The sequence below is a fragment of the Triturus cristatus genome, chromosome 4_1, assembly GCF_964204655.1.
Source record: "Triturus cristatus chromosome 4_1, aTriCri1.1, whole genome shotgun sequence".
In the NCBI taxonomy this organism is placed as follows: Eukaryota; Metazoa; Chordata; class Amphibia; order Caudata; family Salamandridae; genus Triturus; species Triturus cristatus.
The window spans coordinates 865,878,598-865,890,722 of record NC_140585.1 but is presented as its reverse complement, the minus strand read 5'-3'; the positions used below and the strand labels follow the sequence as shown (position 1 = coordinate 865,890,722).

The 12,125-nt window shown below is 41.7% G+C and overlaps 1 protein-coding gene across 2 annotated transcripts in view; it reads right to left on the bottom strand.

Annotated features, from left to right (window-relative positions):
• MKLN1 (muskelin 1) overlaps positions 1 to 12,125 on the bottom strand; it is a 653,324-nt gene that overhangs the window by 68,697 nt on the left and 572,502 nt on the right. For both annotated transcript variants that reach the window (XM_085653584.1, XM_085653585.1), the window contains exon 15: positions 970 to 1,109. In XM_085653584.1, the coding sequence (XP_085509710.1) occupies positions 970 to 1,109 (140 nt within the window). The remainder of the gene's footprint in view (positions 1 to 969; positions 1,110 to 12,125) is intronic.

Genomic DNA, 12,125 nt, shown 5'->3' with positions numbered 1-12,125 from the left:
GCAACAGAGTCTATATAACAGTTTATTACATAGAAGGAGTGCCACAAAAGGTTTTTTTTCTATACTTCCCAGACTGCCCTCGCGTATGTCATCACGTTGTACCATGCAATGTGGTAGCCCTTTGAATGTATAGAAAACAATGTTTCCTAATTTGTTTCTATAAATTTATCACCGCTGGCCGCCACTCACGACTTTGGTAATGCTGGCACATGATAAAAGCATCTGGCATTAGCAAAGCCAACTGCAGAAGCCTCTATAGAGCAAGACAGAGGCAGAGCGGGAAGGAATTATGGCAAGGGGGTGCCAAAAGGGAAGGATCAGAGGAGAGATGGAGGAGTTGGAAGACAGGTCGAATATTAAAACAAAAGCAGAGGCAACGGGGAAGGGCAGCAGCATTGAGAAAAGAGGAGCAGGGGAGAAACATGTTGGAAAAAAATGCTGAGCGGAATACTGGGCGAGAGGAGCAACTAATGAGAGAGCAGGCTGGACGGGGCTGTGAACGGGGAAGCAGTACACAGAAGAGGGAGGAGAGAGCAGGAAAACACAAACTTCCATGCAAATCTGAAGCAAAAGAAAAAAATAATGTTCTGAATGCAAGTACTAAAACGATGCAAGGCATCCAATCAAAAGGATGATGAAGAAGCTACACTTCAGGATAGGGACAAACAGAAGAAGAAAGGAGAGCAATCGAATAAGAGGCAAACGAACAAAACTGATGGTAAATCCAACCATTAATATGCAATGGTATGACTGATAACCCACTGCAATTACTGGTATTGCCCACAATAGATCTTTTCACAAAAGACAACTACAATCTGTAGACGAGGCAAACATCAAAACATGCAGTAGATCAAGCGGTGCTGCTGGATATTTTTTTACAACTGCCATTTTAGTGAATATTTACAACCACTATTAGTGCTTTGTGTTTTGGCATGGCTATAAAAAAAAAAGACTACTGCAATACTGCACCTGTGTTTCCGAATAAGATATTTGCAGTGCCTCAGCAAGTATTCCTTAGAGGGTCGACAGAGCTTCAGAGACCAGAAGTCATCCAATCTCATTTTTGGAGAACAGGATTTTCCGGGGTTGCCGCCAAACAGATAATGAACCTGCAGTGTGCAAATGCCTTCATTATTATTGAAAATGCACTGAAATACAAACAATTGTCAGGAGCAGAATTAAATGGGCTGCACCAACGAAACCTCTGTAAATATGTAGAGCTTTCTACCAGAGCGAAGTCATTAAAATCCATCCTCATTCTGGATTTGTTATTTGAAAACCTAGTATACTTATCCGTCATTTTTAAAATTTATTTTTTATTATTATTTTTATATACTGTATACAATCACAAATACTGTTGCAGGGTTAGCCACAGCTGGCATCAGTAGCGGTCCGTAGAGGGAGTTCCGTGGGGCGGTGAGGCGGGGAGGGGCAGGGTGGGGGAATGTAAACAACGGAATATGGATGAACAGAGGTAAGTACACATTTAAATAAATAAAACAAATTCCTTTGCGCGCGCTGCATCGCAAAATGCGATGCAGCACGCGCAACGAAATTCGTTTTATTTATTTAAATGTGTACTTACCTCTGTTCATCCATATTCCGTTGTTTACATTCCCCAACCCTGCCCCTCCCCCGCCCCGCCTCACCGCCCCACGGAACTCCCTCTATGGACCGATACTGGCTGGCCTAGAACGTTAGTACGTTGTTGTATACGCGGTTACCCTCTCTTGCTGGTTAGATTTTGATAGAGAAGGAGAAGTAAGGAGGAAAGGACAGAAAAGTTCGAAATGAAAGAGAGGAAGGGGATAGGACAGGCAAGTAGAAAGGTATACATTCTTGGCTTAACATTAGCGTCTGATATATCAACTGCTTATCCATCATTTTAACCAACTGAATGTGCATGGATGATCAGAAGGCTTTAACAAAGCATGTGTAGTTTTCAAAACAGTTGATGATGTCATTTAACAATGACTGACTTTCTGTACATAACTAATGCAATCCATAAAGTGACAGTGCCTATATAACAGTTTATTAAATAGAGGGAGTTCCACAAAAATAGCTCATCTAACAGTGAAGTTCTTAATTCGCCGTAAAACAAGAAAAACAGCTATACTTAAATGAAAACAAAGGTTCAAAATAGATCAAAGTGTATTCCCTTACCAATGCCATGTTAGTAGCCATCACTACTGACCTTTCTGTTTAGGGCTATTCACGAGTTGTGAATATTTTCACAGTGTAACTTATCAAAATGTGATGCAAGGAGATGGGTATTGTGGGAATAGGGACAACAACTAAAGGATGCATCACAAAAAAACTATGTGCCACATTGAAGCATTTGAAAAATCGGAAGTTGCCAACTAATTTTACTGAAAAAGTCTTGACACAAAGGGAGATGTCTGCCAGCTGACCAGCACAACAAACAAGCCTGACAACTCTGAGTGGACCCTCATTTAGTTCAATTCTCCAACACCTGAAGCAGCCCAAAGCTACTGAAATGAAAGCAGAGAAAAACATAAGTTCCCCCACTTCCATCATCTGAAGCCATAATGTAGCCACAGGCTTCTCTGAGAAATCCACTACCTAGATTGACTCACGTCCCGCAGGGAAGAACCCCCGTTGTGTTTCCTGCTAAAGGGAGTGAGGAATTGATGCACTGTTTCACCAACCTAGAGAATTATCAGTTTTGAAACTTATCTTGAAAGCACAGCCTTCATCACTAGCTATATCAGGGTGATTAACATTTTAATTAGATTAATTTACCTGGTATCCAAGTTTTCTTGACTGTGGTTTCCCTAATTAGTTAGGCAATTAGGTCTCTATTTTCCATAGTTACACTGTCAATATTCATATTTCTGAGTGTTGATACTGAGATGCTAAAGTCATAATTGAGAGAACAAAAGAGGGCTCGGTGGAACAACCTTCAATTTCTGGGCTGTCTTGAGGAAGTGAAGGGGACATTCAGACACCGAGATCGAAGGCTTTTTAAAGGGCACCAGCTGTAGAAGATTTGGATTCCCTCTACTTTGTTGATTTGCATACAATACTGAGCTGGCCAGAGTGTTCTGGTCTACATGCTACACTCATTTAGGACTTCTCAGGAATGTTGGCTAATTGGGCCAAGTCCTGTGTCTGTCCAACAAAGGGGGGCAGAGAGATGGTGGCATCTCCCAGTCAGAGTTTAAAATTAAGGAGGTGGGATTGCTTTACAGGGGTGGCTTTTTGCAATGTCTGAGTCTCAATGTCAGTCCAAAAACATGGTTAATTTGCCAGAAGCTTTCATACAGGGTCTGTACTAGCGAGGGGCAAGCCATTTCAAAATTATATCTCTCCTCAACCTTTTGACAGGTACTATTAATGGATTAAAGAGATATTGCCTGCATAAATAGGGTCCCACAGGTGTCCATGACCATGTGTTACAAACTGAAATGTAATGATAGTCTTGGGTGTTTTCTTCTCCTACAAGCATCACAACGACTGGTGGTTAATGATGTCTATTTGGGTTGGGGTCTAGCCCAGCATGTATAAACAAATTGTGGCGAATTTCTTTATGGAGTATGTCCTCCCATCATTAGGCACTCTACAGCTCTGGTGGTATTAAAAAAAACTTAAGGGGACACTTTAAAGGCAACCGGACAGCTTGACCAGCTTACAAAAGAAATGGGGTTGGTTTGGCACATGGCTGGCACACTTGACTCACCTCAAGGGATTTGAGGTGTGGGACATGCTTGGAATCTATACTTTGGCTTCCAAATGTGCCAGGACTATGCACACTCATTCTCACACTTACAAGACGACTTATTCACTCTTAGATACAATATGGTATTGCTGCTGAGAGATCCATCATGCTGAGACACACTATATAAGGAACCTTCAAGATCTGCCCAAGTTTAATCCCCAATAGACCATATTCACGGTTAGGGTCCGAGGGGGATACTAAGTTTACTTAATTTATAGAATCTTGTTCTTCTATACTCTAGGTTCTTTTCTCATGTTACCGGATGCGTAGGAGGTTGTTCAGTGTATCCTGGAGGACAAGAGAGAGGAGTACAAGAAGCAGTTTTGCACACTCCCTCCTTGTTTAGGTAAAATGTGGGCATCTCTTCATATTCAGATCCTTATCCATTATGCAACGTACTAGGGAATACTGTAGGTCACAAATCAAACACACTCGTTTACCAGTGATTTCATGAAAATGAAAGGTGATGAGAGTGATCAGAATAGTGAGAGAAGCCAGTCATGATAGCAAATCAAGAACTCAGCAAAAAAAGGACTGTCTGAACAGAGATCCTTTTAAGGATTTGCTGAAGGATTTAAATTCTGTTTCAGTATGCAAGTATGTGCAAAGGAAATTCCATTCTGTTGTTGTCAAAGAACTTCGTCCTCTAAGACTGCGTTTAAAAAACCCAAGCACTGTTAAAAATTTGATGAGGATGAATGAAGAGACAGTGATGGTGCTTATCAAATGATCTGTTTTGCTACACATTGGGGTGCCGAGCAAAGGCCAAGCAGCAGGTTTTGAACGGAATCCTTTGTTTTACTGGCAGTCAGTTTTCTTCTGGAGGCTTTAAAGACAAGTCTTGCTGCTGAGTTCTCTACCAATTGCAGTCTATATAAGTCACATCTAGGGAGTTCTGGGTAAACAGAATTTGTATAATCAAGCCTGGAACCAATAATAACTGCTATTATTATTTTTGAAGCTACTACTGAAAAATAGGGAAGTAGCTTCCTGGTTGTCTGAAAGAAAAATGCACCTTTGTAGTGCTAGAGGCACTCTTGTGGTCTGACACCCTGTGATGACCTTTGACTATCATTATTTTAATTGACTTTGGTGTGTTATTTTATCCTAGCCTGAATATACAACGTCCTGCATATGCCTTGCTTCTCTTACAGGTTTATTTCTTGTAATCTTGCAGTCTTTTAGTGGAAGCTGTCACGGAGTAGGACAGCCTTGTCAATAACAGAACATGTGGGATGTGCAATTGAAAGCGTGAGAGGGAGAGAGAGGTGTGGAATGTACTTTTTGGTCTCGAAGTGCAGTGTTGTGGGCAGTGATGTACAAGTGTGCTTGGTGTTGTACTTTCAGAGATGAAGTATGTGATCCTATAGGACACTGAGAGATGAAGTATGTGAATCTATAAGCAGTTGTGCAGAGTTGTGCATTGTATTGTACATTGATGAGAATTATGAAGTTCTTACTATTGGTTTTTACATGGCCTCATGTCATCCTGAAATCTGACTTTGCCTTTCTTCAGCTTTTTCTGCGTACAGAGCAGCGCTTGCAAGTTGTTTGGGTTAATCACGTTCAAGGATTGCTTTTGTGAGAGATTGTTTAATGTACCCGGAAGACTTTGTGAGCTTCGTCAAGATAAAGGCTGGAACATGCGAGATTTGGAGAAGGGGACGTGGGAATTCCTTCCTGCCATGGGAATGCTTGCTTGGAAGCTGGCCAGTTCTGGTAAGGTTCCTCTGGCGCGGGGGTAGGTCTCTCCCGAACCTTCTAGTGTGTTTTGAGATTATAAAGTTGAGGGTTGTTGACTTAGAAACCGGGAGTTTGGAATCCGAACGGGGACGGACGCGCCTACTTCGGAGCATGGAACTCTGGTTGCTGAGGCTCTCAACCACGGCTGTTTAACTTCCCCAGTCAGGAGTGGGCTGAGACGCAGTGTGTGCACCAGGTGAAGTATTGAGATTTGGTTATTGCCATTGTGATGTTTGGCCAGTGGCTTTGATCATTTGAGGTGTTTTCTTTGTGATGCGTGAGTGAGTTGAGGTGCACATCCAAAGTAATCATTTGATTTATATTTAGCTTTCTGATCTCTTGCAGGACGTCCCAGTATATTTGCTCGAGTCTTATCTCATATTATTTGTTGCTTGTTTATTAATCAGTATTATTCATGCATTTAGATTGCTTGCATGTAAACATATATATCTCTACATATATTTTGATGGTGTGCATTTGGCATCTGGGAAAGCCTTTCTGCTACAGAGCATTGTGTAAAATAAAACCCCAAACCTTATTCTAAAGAGAGAGTCCTTGCATTTTGTAAAATAAAACCCTTTTCTAATGGTGCTGTGTTATGTCTCCTGCTTCGCCGAGTGTTGAGCCACCGTGTGGAAGATTCTGTATTATCTGAGAGGCACAAGCAAGACAACCTTTCATTGCAAGATAGTAATCAACTAACACTCCCAGAACATTTGCTGACTTTTAGGAGTTGGGATTGGGCCCCTTTCCACAGGCCAGTGATGGCGAGTCCACAAATCTGAGTTATTAATTATGATTAACACTTTCTTTTTGTCTGCGTTGAGTTTTAGGTGATTTATTCTCATCTATCCGCCGACAAAGCGATAGTATTCTAAAGGTTTTGCTTGGAAGTGGTGTTACCATCCGAGCAGAGAAGGATCTGAGAGACATCTGCATAGTTATAAAGCTGACACCCTCTTTCTTATCAAAGGTCTGATACATATGTTAAATAAGTGAGAAGACAGCTCAGAGCCTTGTGGAACTTCATGTTCCACTGGGACTCTTTCTGCCAGAAAAGATCTGGTCTTTCAAATATGATTTAATCTATTCAAAAAGGAGCATCATTTGGCCTACTGTGTTTAAGGCTGCAGAGAGGTCTAATAGCACAAGTCCCATGTCCAAATCAGCTATTAGTTAATCGATAACAGAAGATTATCACAGTTTCTGTATTGTGGTCAGGGCGGAGACTGGATTGTGGTGGATCACAATAATTAGATACTTGCAGGTGCATGCAGATTTCTTGGACCAAGTATGCTTCCAATAATTTAGCACAGAATGCCAATAAGGAGATAGTTCTTCAGAATAAGGAGTTATCATCTGATTTTTAATAGAAGAAATACAATGGCTTTATTAAAGTTGGAGAGATCCATTTTGTAACTTCCGGAGGGCAAGTTTCAAGAGGAGATCCTGACTTAACCTTATGAATTAAACTTTGCAGTAACTTCATATCAAGCAGTCTGAAATCAGAGACCTGGACCGGATTCATTTTACTAAAAGAGAATCAAATTAATAATTTTAGGTTGTTAAGAAATACCTTTTTTTTTTATAATTGCACTTATTTTGTCATTAAAGAATAGGTCTAATTCATTACAGAGTTCTTGCAAGGTTTTTCTGATTTTGCGTAAATATTTGCAAAAGATAGTTCATGCAGGATTCTTAAAATCTCTTTTTGAGGACTGCGTACTTCATAGATCTTATTGGAGTAATATGTATTTTTGATTTTCAACAGTTGTTCTTTATAGCTCACCATGCCTTGTTAGAACTTAATTTTACTTGAGTCTTCATAACTTTCCCACAACTGACACTTGTAATTTTAATTTGGTCACTATTGATTCTTGAGTGAACCATGGGGCAGTACAGATCGTTTGTTACTTGACCTGTTTTAGGTACATGCAGATTGGCAGCTTTTTTTAATCCAAGACAGATATTTTTCTGCCTCACCTAAAAATGCATTCAGTCTCGGTTTGGTATAATTTAAAGTAGCCTATAGACTTCCTGAGCTGACTTTCCGCCATTTACAACAAATTTTAAATTCAGTACGACTCTTACAAAGTGGTTCTTAAAAGCAAGATCGAATTAATTAAAAAAACAACTAGAGCGCACATATGGCAAGAAGTCCGTGTTAGATGTGCCCAGATTGAATGTCCAGATCAGATACATTGGATGAAGTTTAGTTTATTTGCAAACATTAATTAAAACCATTGCATTACAATAAAATAACATAAAAAGAACCATTGGATGTCCTTTACAAAAGGTTGGATTATTAATATGCTGTGATAGTTTTAAGGAATGCATTAAATCAATACTCGTGTTTTTTTAGCTCCAGGCCTTGTACAACATACTGGAGAATAATGTAGAAGGCAAATAAAAATCTCTGCATTAACTCTGTGTAGTCTCAAAAACACAGTGTTGATTTTTTCTGACTTGCATTTAGTTATAATAGCTGCAAAGTGAATTATATGAAACAATACCAACCCCTCCCAGTTACCAACCCTAAACCTGCTTTTCAGGAATATTTGAATCAAAATAGCTTGTTTCTGATGGAGAAACAATTTAAGAGCTGACAAATCATAAACAAGGCGTCCATTGAAAGAAGCAAGCTCTCACTCGGAGGTTCCAAATAGTTGCGGACTGTGTCTGTTCTCTACTTTGGTTTCACCTTGCTACATCATTCAACTGCCTTCCTTACTACCCCAAAAGAGAAATTATTTAAATCAGTCATTGCACCACACATAGATGGCAGAAAACTTACAGATAACAACAATTATTTTTTACACCTTTATTTTAAATCGTTTTTTAGGGTGTTGCATACTTGTCACATCGGCAATGCATGCAAAATTAAAGAAATCCTCAAGGGATGGTTAGTGTTTGATATTCAGATGGAGGGAACATAAGGAAGAACGGGGATCATGAAAATTCACATTTATCAATCATGTTACTGTGAATTTCCACAGTAACACATTGGAATACATATGTTTTACGACAAGTGAAGGTCAATATAATCTTACATTAGCCAGGAACTATTCTAAAATGTCTGGTGGGTTGGTTTCCTTCACTTGAAAATGGAGAGCGGCTAGGCCTACAAATCCAAAATCTGTGTAGAAACTATAGACATGTGGCATGGACCACCTCAATGTCGCTCTGTGTTTTTGATAAATGTTCTGAAGGGGATCCAAATATTCTCAAATGTTGCTACCGTATCAGATACCAAAGCAGATAGCTTTTCAAAAGAATAAATATGCTAAATCTTGGACCACCACACAATGGATTTGGTTCTTTCCTTGCATGGGGCATTGTTAAACAAGCTGAAAATAGGAAATGTACAAGGAGTTTGCCAGTGTAGGTGGTCAATGGGTAAACTATATCTTCACCTGTGTTTGATGGTAGTTATTCGTTTTATTTGATCTATTATGTCTGCCTAGAAAATTTTGATCTGGTCTCAGTGCTGCCACGTGGGCCACTGTACTCTGCTCCACAGATCCCCTCCAGCATAGCTCCCGTGAGCCAAATATTGTGAGGACGCTAATTGGAGTGAGTTAACAATGTAAAACAATCTTGTAACCAATCTTGTAACCATAGTCTTTGTGGTGTGCACAGATGGATGATTTTGCAGTGCAAAACCATATATGTGCTCAATAGATCTCAGTTATTCTCGTTCCCAGTTTGGTTTCCCATGCAGAAGTATATTATGGCTTTGATGTTTGTTGGTGAGCCTACACGGTTCAGAAATTCCTCTCTCAAAGAATCACTCCTTAGAAACATTTCGACAGAGTTAGGGGCATGTAACGCTGCTTCCTTCTGGTTCTGTTGCAAGTTGGGCATATTTAAAAGAGTCACGTCAAGGGAATTAGAAAGCGTGCCAATTTGTAGCTGGGGGCTAATTTGACTAGCAATATACAAGTCAGCGAGTGTTACCAGAGTAGCTGTAAACCAGTCTTCTAAAGCCCCTGACTCACAGAGATGGTGGGACAGACACAGATTTTTTAGTCTTTATAAGCTCTTTATATTGCACATTATAGTATAGCATAGTACGGTACAAACATATGGAAAATTGTTGGATCTTGACAAACAATCATTCTAGTCACTACACATACAATATATTGCTCCCTCCTCCCCCACCCTCTTCAGGAGTATCATGCGGTTATTCTGGTGACTCACTCTCCCGTTCTGATGGGGAGGTGCAAATGTTGCCTCTATTCGCATTCCATTTCCCCCCAGACTTTATCCCATTTTTTGGGGCATCCTCTATTTGTGTACACTGCCCGCTCCGCTAACATACACCAATCGACATCATGCTCCCATTCCGTTATCGTTGGCGATTCAGGAACTCCCCATCTACAGGCAATGTTGCGCTTCGCCAGTATATAGCCCATACCTGCCAATAGCTGGTCCATGCGACTCAAATCCGTAGCATCCCAAATATTGAGTAAACAAGTCTTGGGGGACAAAGTCTGGATGATCCCACACACGTCGCCTATCACCTTTTTCACCGCAACCCAAAATACCTGAATGATTGGGCAATCTCAGAGTGTGTAGTAGAAGGTGCCCGAACCCCTCCCCCACACCTCCGTGTGCAATCAGTATTGCTGATTCGACCCATCTTAAATAGGGTGGTGCATGTGATATATGTACGGTGTAAGATTTTAAGCTGAGCCAATCGCAGTTGTGATGGTATGGCCACCTCTCGTGGGGAGGATAGCGCCTCACGCCAGTCCTCTTCCTCTAATTCCCCCAGGTCTATCTGCCAGCGTGTATAAAGGCTTTCCATCAGATCTGGTGAATGATTAATTATTTTCCTATACGTGAGTGAGATTACTTTACTGACCGTGGGGTCTGCAAGCAGTCTGTCCTCAACCAGTGCGTATTCCAGGACCTCCTCCATATGTTTAGTCGCCTCCTGTAAGGTGTGCTGGATTTGCAGGTATTTGAAAGTTTTCCGCGCAGATAATTTATTTCCTTCTGTAGTTCTACAAATGTCAGTATTTTTCCCCTTTTTACCAAGTCGCCCACTTGCGACATACCTATGGTATCCCATTTGTCAAATCCTTTACTTTTACTTAAGTTGCCCAGCAGGGCTGCACACCAGAGGGGTGTAATTTGTGTCACTCTATTACACCAGCCTAGCTTCTTGGTGGTGGAGTGCCATATTGCGATCGTGAGGGCGGTGGGGCCGGAAAGCTGCTGTTTACCCGGTTTTGTATACAGTGTCTCTCAATATCCCCCTTTACCCATATGCCAATCATCCATCCGACACGCTGGGTCCTGTTGTGCACCGTATACCCATTTGTTTATGTTAGCAATGTATGCCGCTCTATAATAGCTACGAATATCTGTCAGGGAGATTCCCCCTAACCAGTTTGGGTCCCGTAAAGCGTGGTGGTTTCCCATCCCAAGGTACATTTCTAACTTCTCCCTCTATTGCCTAAAAGTAAATTTCAGGCACGATGTATGGGGCATTCTGTAACACGTAAAGGAGCCAAGGCACAGCCATAATTTTATACAGTGCTGCGCGTCCTAGTAATGATAGCGGCAGCGTTTGCCAATGGCAGATATCGCTTTGCAACCGAGTCAGAGGTCCTAGTAGGTTTTGGTCATAAAAAAAGTGACGGGTAGTTGCCAAGGTAGCGAAATCCTTCCCCAACGACAAGGGCTTCACATTGGGCCGATAAGGCCGGGCCGGCCCGTGGAGCAAGTACACAACCGACTTAGACCAATTAATAGTGTATCCGGAATATCTGCCGTGGTTAGAGCATATTTGGATTATTCTGCTAATGGAAGAGCGGGGGGAGGCAACATATATTAGGTTGTCATCCGCATAAAGCCAAATTCTGTCCTTCCACTTCAATCCACGTATCAATGGGTCACCACGTATCCAGCATGCAAGAGGTTACAGGATCAGGGCGAAAAGGGGAGACAGCGGGCAGCCCTGCCTCATTCACGGCGCAGGGTAAAGGTCTTGGATATATGCCCATTGACTACCAACTGAGCAAGTGGCTCAGCATAGAGACGTTTGACCCACTCGAGATACGACGTCCCTAGGCCCATACGCGCGAGGACCACGAACATATATTACCACTCGACCGTACCAAAAGCCATACGAGCATCTAGGGATGATATGGCTGCATTTTCGAAAATGGTATTTTTTCTCGTGAGCACTCCCTTGAGCCGACGTAAATTAAGTGAGGTGTTACGGCCAGGCATGAACCCAGATTGGTCCGGGTGGACCGACCGTGTGACCAAGGGGAGCAGTTGTGTGGCTAATACTTTAGCCAGTATTGTGGCCTCCATGTTTAGCAGGGATATTGGCCGGTATGAGTTAAATTCTTCCTCTGGTTTGCCTGCCTTGCGTATTACCACTATGGAAGCCATTCTCTGATCTCTGGGCAGTGCACCAACGGTTTTACTTTCTAGATACATATCTAGCAGATGGGGTGCAACTTTGGAGGCCGTTACTTTAAGAAGCTCAATCGGGAGATCATTTGGCACTCCAGCTTTACCGGATTATATAGCAAGAATGTCTGCTCTGATCTCCTCAGCGGTGATATCTGCATCCAATGCCTGCTGATCCTCTATTGTCAATGCTGGGATTGGTATGTCAGTG